Raw genomic sequence first — 21,054 nt, forward strand, 5'->3', positions numbered from 1 at the left:
CCAACTTTATTTTTTCTACTATGGCTATCCCGCTGTGCCAGGAAGAAAACCCCTTCTGATTTGAAATACCTCCACTATTATATACTAAAGAACCTATGTATTTGGGTCTATTCCTCACCTTTATAATCTATTTCATTGACCCATCTATTTATGCCCTAGTACCATGCTATTTTTATTATTATAGCTTTATAATTTTAGAATTCATGTAGGTTAGGTTGCCCCTTCATGACTTTTTCTTTTTTGCTATTTGCTAGTTTATTTTTCATATGATCTTTAGAATCAGACTGTGTAGTCACCTCTACTGCCCTGCCCCTGACAATTTGGTATTTTTAGAGATCATGTTAAATTGATAGGTTAATTTAGGGAGTATTGAAATTTTTGTGATGTTGCATTTTTGTACCCAAGAACTGGTATGCCTTTCCTTTTAGTCAAGTCTTTTGTGTGCTTTCCTTCAGTACCATTTTCAAAAATATTTTTCATATAAATCTTATATACTTTTGTTATGTTTGCCACTATTCTAAATAAGATCTTTCTTTTGCTTTATCTTCTATCTAGTTGTTATTTGTATATGAACGATTTTGATATATTAGTTTCACATCTAGCTCTTCCATTAAATTCTGAGTTTTTTGTCTGATTTTCTTAGGTTTTCTAGATAGCAGTCATGTCATCTGCAAATGGTAATAATTTTACCTCCTACCTCCCAATTTTTTTTAACCTCATGTCTGTCTCTCTGACTTAATGGGAATGCTTTTAGTATTTTCCCATTAAGCATTAAATCCCTAATTTTTTTTTCTTCATAAAGATCCTTTTCAATTCCCATGTGAAATATCAATAATTCTTGCCCCATTGTCTATGGTTAGTTGTGGCAAACTTTTCCATCATTCTTTGCAAAAATTAAAGAAGGAAAAGGCTCAGGCTAGAGAGGTCTTTGTTATATTGGACAAACGTCGGCCTCCTGGGGGCTTCCACTCGTTTCCTTCTGAAACAGCAGAAGAGGAGACCACTCTCATTTACATGGCAGCCCTTCAGACTTCTGAGGAGACAATGAGTCTCCTTTGAATCATTTCTCTCTGCCTTACAGTGTTGGAGTTTAACAAATGTGCTTTGTCCTACCAATGAGCAAGCCGGAAGTCCTTTGAAGACCTGCTGGGTGCAGAGCTCTGTGATCAAACCCCACAGCATGCTTATGCCCTACCAGCAATCAGCTAATTTGCTGTGTCAGGGTTCCTAGATGCTTCCTTGTCCTCACATTCCCGGAACCTCCACATATAAAGCCTTCCCCTTCCATTGCACTATGATACTTGTAGGGAGGATCTCACACTTATGACCCAAAGTGAGACCCTTTGAGTCAAATTTCTTATTGCCTTTTGAATTTTATTACTGGCTCTAGACTTCTAACATCGTCAGGTTAGTCACATTATTGATAAGGCTGAAATCTCTTCTTACCTAAGCATCAACAACTTGCTGTGGTTCCATTTGCTGTCTAATCACTTACTTCAGTTTGGATATTCTGTGAATTTGAATTCTACTCCAAACTATGCAAAACTTATTATAACTCATGTGGTTTCAGTTGCAGTTATGACAAGTTTTTGGTTTTGAAATAAAAAATATAATCTATGGAAGAGTGCCACTCTTCAGATTTCAAATTCCAAAAGTTTTGAAGCTTTCATTTGGCTAAACAGCAGGGACAGCTGACATGAGGCTTTTATGACATTCAAGTGAGGTCAGACAATGAATAGACATGGAAATGAACCATTCATAGCTGAGCTTTTTTGCTTTGTTCTTGGTGCTTGAGCATAAGACAGCAACTTATAAACAATAAAGCCCTACCATATTTCGTATTACTTTCATTTTCATGCCTGGTGCTTTTATAGAGTCAGCGAGGGCATTAGGCATATTTGTCACGTCTGCATGACATGTTCGCGCACTGAAAGCAGATCTTATCCCATGTATTGGCTTCTGTACCATGTAAACTTTTATTTTTTAAATGACTAATAAGACATAGCATACAATTGACTATATATATGGAATTTCCTCCTTGACAGACTTCATAAAACTTACCCAAAAAGCAGCATCCTTGGCATTTAACAACTGCATTATCACAAAATGAAACCCATATGTTCTATCCAGTTTCTAGAGATGTAATTTCCTCACCTCTCCTTGTCACTTACCCCTCAAGCAGGGACAGGGCCTGGGCACATGATACGTGATCAATAAACATTTATTTGATGAGTGGATGAAGTCTGAAATTCAGTTCAGATCTGAGTGTGCTTATTGAGACAATAAGCTTGCTATAATTAATGTACATTGAAAACATCTCTTCAGTCATCAATGCAAATAAGATCAGCAATACATCTACCCCAGAATAATAATCTAGGTATTAGTTGGGAATTGCATTCTCAGTCATAGGACCTGGTTTTTTTGTTAAAAAATTGAAGCATTATTAGTTGTCAGTGGACATGTGGCTCAATCCATGCATTCTCCATGCATCTAAAGATAGTACTCTGTGAGGACCTGCTCAGGTGGTAGGTTCTGAAATAACAACCAATGAGGTTTGGGGAGTTTGTACTGACCTTTACCAGATGCAGGCACTAAATAGCAAATATACAAATAGACCCAGGCTTCTCCCCTCCCTGGCCTCTCCTGCTGAGGAACACATTGTGAGTTTTCTGTGCTTTTAGACATGGGGCTTTGATGGGGGAGGGATTGTTACTCTGTACAGATTTTCTGCTTCTAAAAAGTCTAAGTTCATCTGTTTTCTGGGTCAATGATACTTTTTCCTTCTCTTGGTTCTCCATGGTATTCTCTAAGGTAGGTACTGAGAATGAAGTAAGTCAACAGAAGTAGAAATAACCTGAAAACAAAAAGCAGTCTGAGAATGAACAGTGGCCACTCTTTGATTCTGATGATTTCGTGGTACCTTCATTAATAATAAAACAAACACAAAGAAAATAAAAAACAAACAAAGCAAACAAACAGATTAAAAAAACCCGCATTTCCCTCTGAGAATGAACTTGAAGGCTATTGTACTATTGTTTTCAATGACTAGTATCCAATGCACATCTAACAGGAACAGGATTCTGATTCTTTAGTACTCAGATTAGGACTTCTTTTATTAGCAAGGAGCCTAACTTGTAACTCTCTCCAAAGCCTCTCCAAATGGAGGCTAAAAGAAAGAGCACTTGTATACTTTATTTGTATAAATGCTCTAGGACGTGATATCAAGCAGATAAAAGAGAATGGAAAAGAGGCACAAAAATTATTCCAGCTCATTGGCAAGTTCAGAACTCCATCTTCAAATCCAACAAGTCCATTTGTGCTTAAATGGTTGGGCTGTTACAGTGTTCTTGCCAAGCCTGCTGCCATTTAGATACCACGACCAGCACTTTTCTTTTAATGTAAATGGGAGGTTTAGGAACAGCAGCTTTGGGGATTTTATTTGGCAGTTAGAATTCTCTTTTCTCTCCAGGATGAAGTTTGCTCTAAAGGATATTGTCTTCTTTAGAGATCTTCAGTTTCTATAAGTTGGCTGGCTTTGGCATGATGACCATGTACAAAATCAACACTCACCTTAAGTTTTCCACTATTCAGGATCTGTTAATGAGATGGTGTCTTTTGCATTACAGATTGGTTTAATATCATCTTAATCCACAAGTGCCCTCTCAGCCAAAATTTGATAAAGAAAACAATATATCCTTGGGGACTCACAAAATTAGTCTATTTTCTGAATAAAAAAAAAAAGTTTGGTTGGCTGTCTTCCAAAGAGCATTCTGGAAGTCACAATATTGGACAAAAGTTGACCAAGGTAGAAATGATTTGATAAAGTAAATTTAGTGGACAATGGCCATTTTATAAAATCTGGCTTGCTAACTCGATGGTCATAAAAAGGGAAAAATAAGTGATTTGTTTTTAATAAAAGATGTTCATTCACTACAGGATTGAAATATGATGAGTTGTTTAGCATATAGGGTTATGTTTAAAATTATTATTTTCCCTTCATATTTAGATCTTTCTCTGGAATTAAAGGACTCCAACTGAAAGTTAACCTCCAACCCAATGACAATTACTTTTTCTACGTGAAAGCCATCAGTGCATTTGGGACAAGTGAACAGAGTGAAGCTGCCCTCATTTCCACCAGAGGTACCTTCTCCTTTGCACACAGAGAACTATTTCCAAGCATTCCCATTCCTTCCCTTCCACCACCCAGAGAAGACATCCTAGAGGGCCACTTCTTCACGCCCCCAACCTGCTGGCAGGGCTAGGTTTTTGGCATGAGGACCCAAGATTGGCCAAAGGTCAAGGTGTTTCTTTTGTTTTTCTGGTTTAAGACATTCTCAACCTTGGCCACCCATTAGCAATCAGTCCAGGTGCTTAAGAAAATACTGATGTGGGGAGCCCACTCCTGGAGATCCTGGTCTAATTTACCTGGATATGGGCTCTGACAAGTGTTTTAAATCTCCTCAGATGATTCTTGTTTGGTTCACAATGTGCTATAGTTTGTGGGTATGTTTTGAGTGTATGTGTGTTGGGGGAAGAGTGGGATGAGGATATTCTTATTTTATTACACTGTGAACTCTATGAACAAACTTCTAGTCTTATTCTTCTGTTTATTTTCCATGCCTAGCACATGGTTTGTGCCCATTAATGTTTGTTGAATGAATGAATGAGTGAGCAGCTCAAAAAAGTGATGAAACTGTTCAAGGGCATTTTGGGGAAAATACCCTTGATGGTGCCAACAAAAAAATGCTTGGCTGTTCTCAATTATTGTGAAAAGAGATGAGGAGTGGAAGAGTGATCATTTTATTATCTTATGCTAGACCCAAAGATGGCAAGATTGAGGGTGGCACGTTACGTGATTTGCTTAACCAGCAAAAACTTGTGCACGCACCTTGGGTGTGATGTGGTTAGGGCCAGCCTGATGTTTATAAAGAGAGGGCATGAGGGCTGTCTGTCCAGAAGTGTGTTCCCTGCAGTCCCAAATGGTGCCTGTACTGTCCACTGTTAGAACCACTCCTGGAGGTTACATAGACCATGGCACCTTCAAACTTTAATGTGCACGTGAATCTCCCAAGGAGCTTGTTAAAATACCGATTGTGGTTCAGGAGGTCTGGGGCAGGCCCGAGATTCTGCATTTCTAACTAGCTTCCAGGTGAGGTAGGTAGGTGCTGCTGGTGCAGGGAGCATACTTTGCCTAACAGAGTGAGGGCTAGTACAGGAGAAGCACACCGGGTGAGGTGACCAGCCACTGATGTTCACTAGTCCTTACCACGGATGCAATTTTGCTGTGGATCTGAAAACACTGAGCAGAGGATTTTGATGTTAGAAGCAAGGGAGACTACGATCTGAAATGCGGGGCTTGGCCCAGGGATAGCGCTCGACACTGCAGTAATGTTATAATCCTATTTTCTAACTACAATAGGAACGAGATTTCTCCTGCTGAGGGAAACGGCTCATCCCGCTCTGCAGATTTCCTCAGATGGAACAGAGATCAGCTTCGCTGAGAGGAGACGGCTGACAGAGTAAGTAGAAGAAGAAAGCACGAGATGCCTCCGCAGGAGAGTCTTCTGAGGGTGTCACCTCAGTGTGGCCTCACCTGAGCACATTCTTGGTTTAGTGCACATGCCTGGTATGTGTGACATGGAGCATAAATTGGTACGCACACATACAGTTCAGTTATGGTTCGTTACTAGGGGGAAAGTGACAGAGATCATTCACACTTGGAGCAAGTGTCAATATTTTTATTGGAAATATAAGCACAGATGGTTTTGTTTAACACATAGGCTGTTCTAAGGCATTATCTCTGGTTCAATGAAAAAAGAGCCTGGGTTAATTCTTCTATTATTTCAACAGCAAACCAGATTTTGAATCTATCCACTTGAAAAGGAATAGAGAAGAATGACATTTTGTTGAGTTTCTGGTTCTGGCCACATGCAGGACTTTCAGGATCTTGCCCTTCCCCCCCCCCCCACCACCACATCCCCCAGAAGCTCCCATAAAAGGAAGCAGCAAAGTAAAGAAATCCAAAAGCTGAGGGCACGGTGGGGAGATTGCTCTGCAATTTGCCTGCACTCTCTCGTGGTTATTTTGAGGGTCAAAATGGTCAAATGGGAGAAAGTACGTGAAAAGCATGTGAAACACACTGCTGTTGGCACTGATGCGCCCAGGGTGCTCTCACAGTATAGCCCTGAGCCCACCAACGGCGACTTGTGCTGTTTTCCTGTCAGTCTGCTATTCATCTGTCTGTGGCTCAGCTCAGGTGTTACCTGCTCCTGGAAATGACCAAGCCTTTTCTGGGCCCTGGCACCCTTGATCTTATCCGCAAAAAGGTCTGAGCACTTGTGGAGTCGTTGGTCAGATGCTCTATTTTGACTAGTCCTCAAGCAACAGCCTCGTCTTCCGCATCTTTAATCTTCGGAATCTAGCCTGGGGCCCAGAACACTGGAGATGCTAAGCATGTACAAATGAGCGAATTCAGGGGGAAAAAAGATTTAAGAAATAGATTGGGCTTTTCTGTCTCTTTTGGATTTCTCAAAAACATCAAAGAGAAAAGAAATAGATTGGAGGTTGGTAAGAGTTCATAGATAATAACTAATGTATTTGATAGAATTTTACTTATTTATTATTAACCTGAAAATTAACTCATAAATATCAGGTAGCTGGGCTTTGCTCCAGAGAGCAAGGGCCCATCAGTAGCCCCCTCTCTGAGATGAGGTTGTTGGGTAAAGACACAAGAAAATGAAGTACATTCCTTTGCATTAATCACTTTCTCATCTGTTAAAGGGGAGGGGGAGAGGGTGCTGACTGAATATTAATACTGCTTAAATTAAAAATGCTTCCTTGCTGTCTCAGCCATTTCAAAGCAAAATTGAGCAATTCATGCAAACAAGGTCACCCATCCGCAGTGGAAAGTGCTTTGGTTCACTTCACCTGGTCTGTTACAAAAATAGCTGAGGTGAGACAAAAAGAGACCTTTCGACAACCTCTCAGGTGTACCTGCTACCATCTAAAGAGGCCAGAGTCCCAAAGACTGTTGACCATAAGCCTCTGAGGAGCACAAGCATTACACCTGGTTCATCCAGGTGGAACTCCGCTCTGCTCTGGCCTCCCCAGACAGCTTGCTCTTCAGGAGCAGCACCGTTTTCAGTCTCTGTGCCCAGGAAAGTCAGCAGACACTGGAACCCATTGTGAGAGAAGGTTTTAGAGACTCCTTTTTGTGTATGTGCAAGTTTTGGAAGAAAACTTTGCAAGTCATGCTTTCTTGGAATTCTCCACCTGCCTCCCTTATATTTCCTCATTCTCTTTGAAAGCAGAGATTGTGCCATTTCTTTTTATCCTGCCATTATTCTAATTTCCTGGTTCCCAGTCCCTCCAAGAGATGCTATGTGTAATACATGTGTGTTGAGTGTGGCAGTAGAAATATGTTAAATGCATGTTGAGGGTTTGGGGAATTCTGTGGCCATCAGGTCACGGTCGGGGGCACAATGAACAATGAATGTCTTTAGTCAAACTCCAGCAGTTTCCGAGGATAGAATCCTGCTTAAACTGTGTACACATTTATGAATGTTGGTGTTTATGAGATAAAGCCTGGCAATTCCTGATCAACTTTGCCTGCAGAATCCCATCAGTGCTGGGTGAGGAGCTCCCTGCCTGTGGCCAGCACTACTGGGAAACCACTGTCACAGACTGCCCAGCGTACCGACTGGGCATCTGCTCCAGCTCGGCGGTGCAGGCTGGTGCCCTGGGACAAGGAGAGACCGCGTGGTACATGCACTGCTCTGAGCCGCAGAGGTAAGCCGGAGCCTGCCCCTCCCCACTTAATCAGTGTCATGCGTTGATGTCTAGGCAGAGGGCTCTGAGGGACCTAATAAATAACCTCTCACTTCCCTGCCCAAGTTCTGAGTCAGCTGAGAAAGAAAACAGAAGACTCAAGTATTTGGAGATTCAACTACTACTCTGATTACTGAGGAAGCCGGTTTTAGAGAATGTGGTTCATATGTGAAAGCAAGAGTGTTTCTTATATCGAACCCTATTAATAGACAGACTTGTACCCACGCAGAGCCTTGGCCAGGGCAGCTTCCCATCCTGTGGGGCAGAGTAGGTTCCTGGAGAAGCATGTGCATCTCCTCAGGAAACTCGTCAGGAAGAGTTAGGGAAACACATGCATGGCCAGTTTTTCCTTCAAAGCTCACCCCAGGGTGGGGAGAGACCACAAGGGTAAGGCCGAAAGGGCTCCCTCCACAGAGGAGTCAACAGGACTGAGGAAGAAGTAGGTCCCCAGTACCACCCCCCTACCCCACCACCGTTGGTCTATATTAAGGGTTGGCAAACTATAGCCCAACAGGCCAAATATGACCCGCTGCTTTTTTTGTAAATGCAGTTTTATTGGAACACAGTCAAGCTCATTTGTTTACGTATTGCCTATGGCTGCCTTTGTGCTACAATGGCAGAGTTGACTAGTTGTAATAGAGATTGAATGGCCCCAAAGCCTAAGATATTTACTATCTGGCCCTTTACAGACAAAGCTGACTAACCTCTGGTCTATATTATTAGTGTTACCGACCTGGGTTCTTGGACTCTTTAATCAATAGAAATTGATAAGAGGCCAGATGAGTAATGCAGGCAAGGCTTTATTGGGACTCCTGCCTCAGCAGGAGAGAGCGAGAACAAGTAATAGGTACCCACGCTCGCTCCGTGAGGGGGAGTGAGCTGGTCCGTTATATGGGCTGAGGGTAGGGGAGGATTGCTGGGTCAGGCGGGAGGCGTGGCTTAGGTGGTCCACCCACCCCCTTGGCGGTGCTGCGGACACGGATCATGCGCAGTACCCTGCTTTTGCTCCCAGCACCTCAGAAGTGGCAGTTGGGTTTTGGCCTTTTTGTATCTTGTTGTTCATACTTTGCCCCAACTGGACATGCATGCAGTTATTTTTAGTCCTTTATAGTTTCTTTGTATTTTGTTGCTCAAGAAGACATTTGTCTAGGTGCAAGTGCTGCAGCAAAGGGTCCCAGGTCCCAGCCTGTCTCATTAGTATTGTTTAATCGCTTGATGTGAAAAAGCTAACCTGCGTTAGATAAGGCGAGCATGTTATGAACTGAATATGTGCACAAGATAGTCTAATAAAAGAGCATGAGACTGGAGCCAGGAACCTGATTTTAGTCCTGGCTCCATTCTCGACTAGCCTCATATTGACTACTCACCAGAAGTTGGTTAATCTAATGAGCATATCTGATGTGCCTCATCTGTCTTGTCAGGGGACAGTGATGCCTGGTCTGCTACATTTTGGGGTTGTGAGGATCACATGAAGTCAGGTACAAGGAAGAGCTTTGAAATCATAAAGAATCAAATGTGAAGAATTATTCAAATGTAATGCTTAAAAAGGAAGCAGTGCTCGCAAGTTCCCAGAAAAAGGCCCACAGATTGGGATTTTGCATATTTCTGGCTGCACATCTCTCCCTGCATCCTACTTGACAGAGTTTGATTCTCTGACATGGTTCATAAGGACACCATCTCCAAGAGCTATTTAAAGTCACATTCCATCAAGGCAGAGCCATGATGATTAATTGATATTCAGCCTCCTCCTAGAGCTGAAAGATCATTCAAACCCAGAGTTTATAATCGGTAGACTTAGAGCCGGAACTAGGTATTGATTTCATGAAAATTTCCTTAGACACTTGAACCCTTAAAAACCCAAACCAAAGACGAGAGTCCAATACAGAGTTCTAGACTCTAGAAAACAGAACTGTTAATTTCATTCAGCAGGTTCAACAACTTTGGTCTTTGGCTCTTGTGGGCCCAGGGTAGGTTCTGTAGATTTTGGGAGGAGTGTGCTGTGTGTGGTCACAGCACAGAGAGGTCAGGTCTTAAATGCCTCATTTCATGTTCCAAATTAGAGCACCCTGGCCTTCAGGTTACTGAGAGTACTGCTATAGCAGACCCTCCTGTGTTTTTCCATTTTTCTCGCTTCATGATTTAAACCAAGCGGTATTACTCTTTTTTTTTTTTTTTTTTTTTTTTTGTGGTACGCGGGCCTCTCACTGTTGTGGCCTCTCCCGTTGTGGAGCACAGGCTCCGGACGCACAGGCTCAGCGGCCATGGCTCACGGGCCCAGCTGCTCCGCAGCATGTGGGAGCTTCCCGGACCGGGGCACGAACCCATGTCCCCTGCATCGGCAGGCGGACTCCCAACCACTGCGCCACCAGGGAAGCCCCAAGCGGTATTACTCTTGATTCTACTTGCATCAGGCTTTAAGATGTCACAACTGGATAGGAGAAATGAAGAGAGTCTAAGGAGAAAGAATCAACGGTATTTCATCCTGTCTGTTCCTAACTTACTTCTCTAGTTCAAGGCTTTGTTTCCTTTACTAGTTTCAACCACAGCCAACATGCCTGTGTTCTTCTTCCAGTCTCCACCCACTCCAAGCCATTCTATGTGTCACAGCTGACAGATATTTCTCAAACATCATTTGCATCACGTCCCTTCCTTTTCTGTTAAAAATCTACAAACATCTACAGTGGTGTCGACACTCAGGTGGGACCACAGTGAAGGGGGAAGCCAGGAAGAATGTGACCAGGCTGGAGTATGAGGAGGCCTGAGGGGAGTGGCCACGAGGGTGGAGAGGAGTCTGGCTGGGCTCATTCTGGGCCATCAGTGAGATTCACAAGGGTGGTCCACCCAGGTGGGAAACCTCGCCAAGGTAGTTCCAGGGTCATGCAGGTGTCAAGAATCAGGCTTCTGGATGAACTTTGTTTGAACAGGGACCAGCAGTCCAAAGGATAGAGAGGGAGTCAGGCCACGGCAGATAGGCTTGGTTTCAGGCCGGAGTGCAGGTTGGAGAAGGAAGCGATGTGCTCAGTAGGAAATGGAGGCAGAAACAAGACAGGGCGAATTCCAGGCCCTGTAGAACTGGTGGGTCCAAGGCTTCAAGGAATGTCTTTCCCTCCTTGACCTCCATGGTAGCGATTAGCTCAGGGACTGACCGGGGCTGGGCCTGTGGGCACCGGGGACCTTCTAAGCAGGGTAGGGAAATGGCTTATGTGGGTATTCAGAACCCTCTAGACCAGTGCTGCGCAATCACACATTCTGCAAAAATAGAAAAATGGTGTCATATGTGGCTCTTGAGAACTTGAAATGTGGTTAATAGGATTGACGAACTGAATTTTGAATTTTACTTAATTTTACTTAATTTTAATTCAAGTGGCCACATGTGCCTGGTGGCCACTATATTGGACAGGGCAGGTCTAGAGCCTGGCCTCTGACCTACCTATCCGGGTAATATCCTTAAAGCCATTCACATGTCCCCTCCTAACCCATCAATCAGATGGTGATGTTCTCCATGACATACAGGTTTATTCTGCCACCTCATCACTGCTTCTGCTGCCCCGATGGCTTGGATCGCCTTCTCCCTTTTTTCCCCATCCGGTTCTGACCATTCTTCTTTGGCTGAATGTGAGCCCATCTGCTCCCCAAGCCCCTTCTGTAAGAGCCCCAGCCTGTTCTCCATCTGTTCTCCAAGGATGAAGTTGGGCAGCCCAACAACAGCCCACTGCTGTTGTCCATCATTGCCACCTGCAGCCTCTGTGTGCTTTACAGGTTCTAAAACTTCATAATGTTCTGCCATATTTCACATTAGCAAGGCACTGAAGAGGTCCTTTATCATTGTGGAAGCCTCGCTTACCTTCCATCCCCGTGAACCTCTGCCCTTTCACGTGAGCTTCGTTCAGCGAGGAAATTGCTAACTTGCCATTTCCTAAATATTCCTGCACTCAAGCTTCTGGGCCTTTAAGAGAGATGTCACAGGTCTTCAAGGTCCTTGTCCTTCTCAGCCACACCAGAGTCACCCAGTTTCTCCGGCCCCAGTCTTCCCAGTGTCACTCCCACCCTCAGACCTATCATATCCACAGATCTGTCCCTCATCTCTTTTCTTCTCTTCCATCTCTCAATTCTTCTCTTCTTCTGTTTTCAGGGCTCCACCCTCTGTTTCTAAGATTGCCAGGAGAAAACTCCCACCTTGTGTTACTTTTTTGCATAGAGCAATTTAACTTCTTCTGTTCAGCAATTTCTCCTTGCCAGCCTGGCTTTGAACCTTTCCTTTCACAACTAAACCAGGTCCATTAAATGTGTAAGGAAACGCTTTACCAATCTGTGCTCTAAACTGGAGTCTCACTCAGCCCCAGCCCATGTTTAAGTCATCAACAATTTTCATTCCTGCTCAGTAGAGTGTGGGGTCCCTGGGGGCAAGGACAGTATGCTATGGTCTGCATATCCCCCAGAGGTGCAGAGGTCTAGCAAAGTACAGGACACACAGATATGCCCAATGACTACATGTTGAACTGAATTTGTTTGAATTGAAGAAAGAAATCAAAGGCTCCCCCTCTTGGCTGTAAGGGTGAGAAGATGAAAAGGAAAGTTGATTTGGGGCAGTGGGAGTGTACAAAAGATGAAGTTGGGCAAAAATAATGAAATATTTCTTAAACTTCATAAAGGTCCTTATGTAAGTTACTTACAGAATTTTTAAATGGTAAAATTAATACACTTTATGGAAGGCAAGCCCGCGGTACTTTTTAAAGTACATGGCAGCCTCAGAGGAGTTTTATTCAAAAGAATGACACACCATGAATGCAGTAGTTAAAACATGTGGGCAGCTGGGAAAGAATTAAAATGTTGAGAAAAATCACAAGGGAGGCATATGTTGGTTATTCTGGGACTGCCTCCTAATGTAGAAGGAGCAAAATTATTAAAAATACTCGTCTGTTGGGAAGAGCTATGCATTTTAGCATCTAGGAGGGATCTGGTTAAAGTATTTGGGACAATGTTATTGCAACTCATTGTGAATTGAGGTGAACAACTGCACAATCGGTGATCTCCAAGTGATTTTCTTTATCATGGTCCTTCAAGATTTCCAAAGTTTTCAATTCCCATTCCATTCCATTTCAGATACACATTTTTCTACAGTGGCATTGTGAGCGATGTCCACGTGACGGAGCGTCCCTCCAGAGTGGGCATCCTACTGGACTACACCGCCCAAAGGCTCCTGTTTATAAACTCTGAGACCGGACAGTTGCTCTTCATCATCAGGCACAGGTTTAATGAGGGCGTCCACCCTGCCTTTGCTCTGGAGAAACCCGGAAAATGCACTTTGCACCTGGGAATAGAGCCCCCAGATTCTGCAAGGCACAAGTGATCATTGGCTTTTAGAGTTTGCAAGAACAAAATTCAAATTTGGGGGGTCCGTTGTTCTTTCCTGTGGGTGCTAGACATCATTCAAAACGTCTTCTGCACATTAGCACTAGTAATAGCTCCATGAACAGGGATCAGCACGTGAGCAAAACCACCGAGAAAACTGTGACTTTCCAGAGCGTCACGTGAGTAAAAAGGATGGAAAAAGCAATCTCCGCCTTTTGGTTTATATACGTTTGAGTTCTTCCCTAAGTTAAAAGGATTGATATCTGACTTGGATATCAAAATAGTGAAATGGACTCCCACCTGTTTCACTGGTAAAAGAAACCCTCAGATAGACAGGTCTGAGTGAAGGGAGGGTTGTGCTGGTGACACACCTCCTCCAACAAGAAACACTGGCCTTTTCCACAAGAAAAATGTCATCTCACTTCACTAAAGGATGTGGAGTCCGAATCAGCACAGAAAGTGTTTTAACCATTCAGAGCTGATAACGAACTCTTTTGTAATCATTATATACTGTAGAACACGAGTCTCTTTTCCCTGTAATTTTAAATGTAGAAAAGTGCTAGATATTAGAAATTTCCATTTTGTTAAATAAATGTTTAGAGTCTGTAAAACAAAACGTGTTATGTGAACTTACTGCATGTGACGTGAGTCTGGCATCTCTGGACGGGACAAACTGTGAATAAAGAGCCATCACACTGCAGTGGGTTGTGCTACGGCTCATTTTCATGTGAGAATTTTACACATATATGTTTTAAAATCGAAACATTTTCAGCCTATAGTTACAGACAACTACCAGAAACTGAGAATCTCTTTTTGCTAAAAATAAAATGGTGGGTCATTTTTAGATATTGTATTGAAATCTCTCAAAATCTTCCTAAAATATGTGTGCAGAGTTGATAAATCTAGAATGCATGTGGAGATGACTGCTCTTGTTCTCCAGAATATAAATACTTTGATCATACTTACAGATTTTTTTTTTAACATTACCAATTCAGTTGTTTTCTTATGTAGAGAGACAATGTCCCACTTTTGGCATATATCCTAAAGCCCATTGTTTAATAGCTAGCATGCCCAAACTGGATCTGTAACTGCATTAACAGAGCGCCTTCAAAGCCTTCATCATCCTGCTTTGAAATTGGAGCAGCTGCTGGGAAGAAGGGTACTTCGTGAAACAGGAGGAATAACTTGTTGCTTTATGGGAAACACCGTCTTCAGTTTTTTCAAGCCTTAAAAGTGTTAATGAGGCTCTGACTGGTCAGCACCCCACGGTCATTGTTACGTTTTTTGGTGGGAATGTAGTGTGATTCAAAACAATAACAGCAGTAGCAGCAACCACATGGAATTTAGAATTTGACTCAGTTGGGGTTCCTCCAAAAGTAGATCTCGAGGTAAAGATTTAGCGTGGGTTCTTTACATAGGAGGTATCCGAGGAAGCACGTGTGAGGAAGTGGGGAAAGTGAGACAGGAAGGGGCAAGAGCAGATGAAGGACATGTTTTATGGGTGGGTTATTAACACTGTGAACACCTGGGGCTCTCATGCTGGGGGCACCCCCAGAAACCACTCAGAACATGCCAGAGGCTGAAATGTAAGTGCTTCTCTCCAACCCCAGTTGGTTGAGCATTGCCCCAGGGGACCCTAGGGGACATTAAACTCCCTTTCCCTACCTTTCCAGGTTGTGTTCCTTGCAAGCTCCTGTGGTCACAAGAAAACCCTCAAAGGGTACAAGAAACATAGGTGCCTGACACAGTTGACAGTGGGCTGACAACCCTCTAATACAGCTGCTGGTGCACTCAGGTGAGCTGGGGCGAATGGGACAGGACACCAGCAACGCCCACCATCAAGTTGGAAGCAGCTCTGGTATCGAGGAGGAAGCCGTGTAGTAATGGGAAGAACTAGGTTCAAATCGTGATACAGTCCTTACAGGTCAGCGCGTTACGCAACTCAGATGCTTTAGTGATGCCTTTTTCTCAGGATAATTGCAAACATGAGATTAAAGAAGCATGTGAAATGGCACAGCATTTTTAGCTTATAAAACTTTCTGACAGGGGATGCTGGAGACCCTCTGTGGCCAACCCTCCACTGCATCCCCGGTAAGTGGCCTCCTGTCTCTGACTCCATAGCAAGTGGATGGTGGCAGGGAGGACAGTGGGGTCAGGAGATCATGTTTTAGCTGCCTTTGTTGACTGATAGGCGAGTTCCTGGTTGGTTCCTAGGGGATTATTCCATTGCAGACAAGTAGAGTGAAGTTAATGCTATTTCCTCATGTCCTCCTCCTTGGTCCTTCTTCTCTGAGTTCCATTCCCTTCTTGTCCTTCCTCTTCTCACTACAGATCCTCAGAGAAAAGAAAGGAAGTTAGCAAATTTTGGTCAAACTTTCTCTTCTGGAAATCTGTTGATGGTTGATGACATATATAGCCCATGCATTATCTCTTTTAATCCCCATCAGAACCTTGCACAATAAAAATTGCCATTTTATAGATGAGGAAACCAGTCTCAGAGCAGTTAACTGACTTGTACATAGTCACAGCCGGCAGGTGGCAGAGCCTGGATTTAGATATAGCTCAAATCCTGAGCTAAGAGAATAAAACGGTTATATTTTGTTTCATTTTTAATCGCAGATCATTTTTTCTACGTATATGTGGTGTGTGAAAATTACGTGTGTGTATACATACTCTCTCACACACATACCACACATACACATCTGAATATACATGTATGCACACATACATTCATTCATATATACACATTCTCTTCCCTCCTGAATTGACTTCCTTCCCAAGCCTCTGTTTTGTTGTCAATGCTGTCATAGTCCTGGCAGACATGGGATACCTTGATTCTTTCTTCAATACCAATGACGTTATTTAGGATTCAGAAGCATGTATAATATTCTATTTGTGGAAAAAAGACATGAAACCACATACATGAAACCACAGTGTTGCCCCTAACAGGTACAGGGCCAAAATAAAGGAGCGTGTGGGGAAAAGAAAAAAAATGAGGACGAACACTGTGGGCCTTCTCTATCTGTTTGCACACATACCTGGCAACTCTGGCTGGATGCATTCTTTGTCCAAGTTAGAAATAGTTTTCTGTTGGAGCAAACCAGACCACGTGCCTGTTGTTTTTCTGGACGTGCTTCCCTAACATCCAACAGAACTAAGAATTGTACTTCATCACACCCACTTACAAAACTGTGTGCTTTCAGCACCAAACACTAACACTTTCCCATCAGAAGCACCCTTCAGGCCGCAGAATGGCTTGTATCTGAAGTCCCTTCTCACCCTTGCTGTGTTAATTACCCATTAATCATCTCTGAAAGAACTCACAGGACTGAAGCAGTTTTATACTCATGGAAGAGCTTTATCACAGGCAAAGGATACGGTCCAGGCACGCAGAGGCAGGATCGGCACTGAAAGGACCCTCCTATGTCAAGTGCAGTTTTCCTTGTCTGCCCACTGCTGGTATGCGCAACATGCATGTGTCTCCAAGCCTCAAGCCACCAATAGGGTGTGTGTGAAACACCTCGACAGCAGGAGGCCGAAGTTTTGTTTCAGGGAGGTTGGTGGGGCGCCCTCATACTGAGCTGGTCGCATACTTTCCAGCTGTGCAACTAGCCCTACGTGTTGCAGCTCACCTCCCTGACCCCTACAGCCTCCACCAAAGCCAGTGCCTAAGATAAATCCAATAATAACCACTAAACGATGCTGACATTCTGATACATCCTGCTCGAAACAACTGATGGATCCATGGTTACAGAATGTCACTTGTTTTTAGTTAATAGAGTCCATGGCATTAGGCAAGGATCAATAACTGTGTGGATACACATGTGGTCAGTTAAGACTAGTGGGGATGAACCCATGCTAGGCACTTACTGTCCTGAATTCCGGAGCCCAGCTGCTGGGGGATGTTTTCAAAATAATAATAGTAAGAGCTGAGTGCCTCCACTGTCGATAGCCATCCCCTCGTATCCCTGATTTGGTGACTCTTAGGGAGTGATCCAGGGCGCAGCCCTGAGCTGAATGAAGTTCGACCTGATTTCCAGACCACTTCACAGTGCCAGGGGCGGGCAGGGTTGGGTAGGGAGGAGGACATATTTCTGTACAGCTTTCAGAGTAGCAGATCAACATCTCTCATTTTCCTTTACTACCCTCATAGTGTGTGTGGTTGTACCCCTCTTTTATGTGCCCCTGTTTTGGTCTTAACTCTATGCTGTTTGTTTTCTCTAATTAATATCAGTAATTTCAGGTGCCCAAATAGCCTATGAATGTAAGAATAGTTTGCGAATAGTTGGAGGGTTGAGCATGTTTAACTTGGAACAAAGACAAGTTAAGGAAGGAAATTAGAGGTCTTCAAAGACTTGAAGGGCTGTTATATGGAAAGAATAGGCTTATTTTGATTTTTACACCAGGACCAGTGGGTAGAAGTCCCAGGGTTGAGGAATTTGGTTCAAGAGAAAGGAGAACACCCCATCAGTGACAGCTGGCTCAGAGACATGCTGCTTAGCAGGTAATGAGCCCTCAGAGTCAGGCTGAAAGATCAACCATCTGGAATATTAAAGAGTATATTCTTGCTTTGAGTTCTAGATCCATGGTTTTTAAACTATGTTCCTGGGGTACTGGGATTCCCCAGAGGGGCCTGAGGGCCAACGTGGGATCCAACGGGAAAGCCAACTGGGCATAAATTCAAACCTCTATCCCTTTCCATCACAGTGGCTCAGTTTTATTCTGTTTTACCTGCTGGGTTCTGTATAATAGCTTATTTGATGAACAGGTTTCTATGGTTAAATAAAGTTTTACAAGTAGGTAACCACTGAGATTCAAGTCTGAATTCTGTGATGCAGAATTCACTTTAGGGACCACAAAGTCCCTAAATTTCTCATTCTCTCTGAGTCCCTTTTCTTTTACTATCCAAATACGGATATTATATTGATTGCAAGAAATTCTGATTCCTATGTCAAATTTCCAAGAATTTCTCTAAGTGATTACATTCTCCTTGTTGACATATCTGTCCTCCAAATTCTCCTCCACCTCCTCTAGCCGCCTCACCACTACTTCTTCATGCTTCCCTGGTCCCATTTGACCTTCACCATCCAAAACATTGACATAGTCTCCATTGATTCCTTAAGGCAGTGCTAACACAAGGCTGACGTTGGCAGCGGTTAACATAGCTTCTGTTGAAGACTTGGGGTTAATAAGGGAAATTTCTTCATAGATTATGAGACAAAATAAAACTGAATGTGAAGCACCTCATGTTGCCAGGAGCCCCCTCTGATACCTTCTTCAGCCCAGTGTTCCAGACATATTGAACAGACAAACCTCTCCTTTCTACTTTATTCTTTAAGTTTCTAGCTCTGTTTAAATTTTGTTTTTTTCAGATCAGCCAGTGCAACTAGAAAACATAAAAACACTTCTCTTACCAATATAGACACCTTTGTAATAGACTGAGAGCAAAATTGTGCCCTCCTATCTCAGGCTCTTCTATCCTGCCCAGACTTTAGGCCTTTCTTTGCAGAACTAAAAGGTCCATTAAAAGCAATTCCCTGAACCAAAGAGCACTTCTTTTCCAAAGATGAATTTGGCCATTACTCCTTAGAATGGTTTTAGAATCCCTTAGTATCTTCCCTTCCATGGATTTCTGTACAACTAGCTAATGATTGGAAATCCTTTCTCAACCTAACCTGAGCTCTTAGACTTCGTGTTGGGCTGCCTGACACCACGGAGGACCTTACTACATGTTAGGCACTTCAGGGAGAATGATACACTTCCAGAGTCAACATGTTATTTGAGGACTTTGTAACTTTGGAGGCCTCAGGAAAAATGAATAGGAAAAAGGAAAATGGGGAAGGAGAAGCACATTTCATTCATTCAACACAGATTTATTGAGCACTTACTATGGGTCGGGTGCTATTCTAGACCCTGGCAAAATGGCAGTCATCAAATCAGACAAAGTCCCTGCTTGCAAGGAGCTTATATTTTAGTGGAGGAAGGCAAACAATAAGCACATACATAGTATGTCAGTGGGGAATAAGAATTAGGAAGAAAAATAAATCAGGGTGAGAGAATGAAGAGTAAAAGGAGGCAGGTACTGCCATATATTGGAGGTATGACGGGACAGCGTCTCTAGTAAGGTGATATTTGAATAAAGACCTAAATAAAGTGAGGGAACACGTCATGTGGATATCTGCAAAGGAATAGTATTCCCTACAGAAAGAACAGCAAGTGTAGAGGTCCTGAGGCAGCAGCATGGAGGTGTGTTAAAAGACCAGTGAGGAGGCCATGGGACTGGAGTGGAATAATCAAGGAGGAGAGAATGCTATGGATGCAGACAGTAGCTGGGGACCAGTTCATAATGCCCTTAAAGGCCAAGTAAGGACTTTAGGTTATATTCTGGGTGAGTTAACAAGAAGTAACAGGTATGAGGAGTAATGCAATGGCAGTCTCAAAGAACTGGCTTTTCACTTGTTTGGGTATTGTGTTTTTCAGCATTAAACAGGATGTTTCATAAAGGTCCCCTGGGCTGGCCTTTGCCAGCTCTCAGCTCCTGCAAAGAAAGGGCCTGGTATGGGTGGGAGAGAAGAAAAAGTGTTCTCTCTCTCCTTCTCAGCTCTGTCAAGGAGCCCTGTGGCCCTGCTCACTCCCTGCTTCTAGGGAAGCAGCCCTGCTGACTAGTTGCCTTTATTTATTTAACATCTTTATTGGCGTATAATTGCTTTACAATGGTGTGTTAGTTTCTGCTTTATAACAAAGTGAATCAGTTATACATATACATATGTTCCCATATCTCTTCCCTCTTGCGTCTCCCTCCCTTCCACCCTCCCTATCCTACCCCTCTAGGTGGTCACAAAGCACCGAGCTGATCTCCCTGTGCTATGCGGATGCTTCCCACTAGCTATCTATTTTACGTTTGGTAGTGTATATATGTCCATGCCACTCTCTCACTTCGTTCCAGCTTACCCTTCCCCCTCCCCATATCCTCAAGTCCATTCTCTAGTAGGTCTGTGTCGTTATTGCCGTCTGACCCCTAGGTCCTTCATGACCTTTTTTTTTTTTCCTTAGATTCTCTATATATGTGTTAGCATACGGTATTTGTTTTTCTCTTTCTGACTTACTTCACTCTGTATGACAGACTCTAGGTCCATCCACCTCACTACAAATAACTCAATTTCATTCTTTTTATGGCTGAGTAATATTCCATTGTATATATGTGCCACACCTTCTTTATCCATTCATCTGTTGATGGACACTTAGGTTGCTTCCATGTCCTGGCTATTGTAAATAGAGCTGCAGTGAACATTTTGGTACATGACTCTTTTTGAATTATGGTTTTCTCAGGGTATATACCCAGTAGTGGGATTGCTGGGTCATATGGTAGTTATATTTTTAGTTTTTTAAGGAACCTCCATGCTGTTCTCCATAGTGGCTGTATCAATTTACATTCCCACCAACAGTGCAAGAGTGTTCCCTTTTCTCCACACCCTCTCCAGCATTTATCGTTTGTAGATTTTTTGATGATGGCCATTCTGACTGGTGTGAGATGATATCTCATTGTAGTTTTGATTTGCATTTCTCTAATGATTAGTGATGTTGAGCATTCTTTCATGTGTTTGTTGGCAGTCTGTATATCTTCTTTGGAGAAATGTCTATTTAGGTCTTCTACCCATTTTTGGATTGGGTTGTTTGTTTTTTTGTTATTGAGCTGCATGAGCTGCTTGTATATTTTGGAGATTAATCCTTTGTCAGTTGCTTCATTTGCAAATATTTTCTCCCATTCTGAGTGTTGTCTTTTGGTCTTGTTTATGGTTTCCTTTGCTGTGCAAAAGGTTTTAAGTTTCATTAGGTCCCATTTGTTTATTTTTGTTTTTATTTCCATTTGTCTAG

The 21,054-nt window shown here is 43.0% G+C and overlaps 1 protein-coding gene across 1 annotated transcript in view; it reads left to right on the top strand.

Moving 5' to 3' along the window:
• CMYA5 (cardiomyopathy associated 5) overlaps positions 1-19,994 on the top strand; it is a 114,375-nt gene extending 94,381 nt beyond the window's left edge. Inside the window, exons 10-13 of the mRNA XM_089909058.1 lie at positions 4,007-4,140; positions 5,420-5,519; positions 7,615-7,788; positions 12,931-19,994. Of these exons, the coding sequence (XP_089765184.1) occupies positions 4,007-4,140; positions 5,420-5,519; positions 7,615-7,788; positions 12,931-13,177 (655 nt within the window). The 3' untranslated portion in view covers positions 13,178-19,994. The remainder of the gene's footprint in view (positions 1-4,006; positions 4,141-5,419; positions 5,520-7,614; positions 7,789-12,930) is intronic.
• Positions 19,995-21,054: the final 1,060 nt, after the last annotated feature.

This window comes from Delphinapterus leucas, chromosome 3 (assembly GCF_059928025.1).
Source record: "Delphinapterus leucas isolate spDelLeu-1000000601 "Yukka" chromosome 3, BTC_Dleu_Yukka2, whole genome shotgun sequence".
Taxonomy (NCBI): Eukaryota; Metazoa; Chordata; class Mammalia; order Artiodactyla; family Monodontidae; genus Delphinapterus; species Delphinapterus leucas.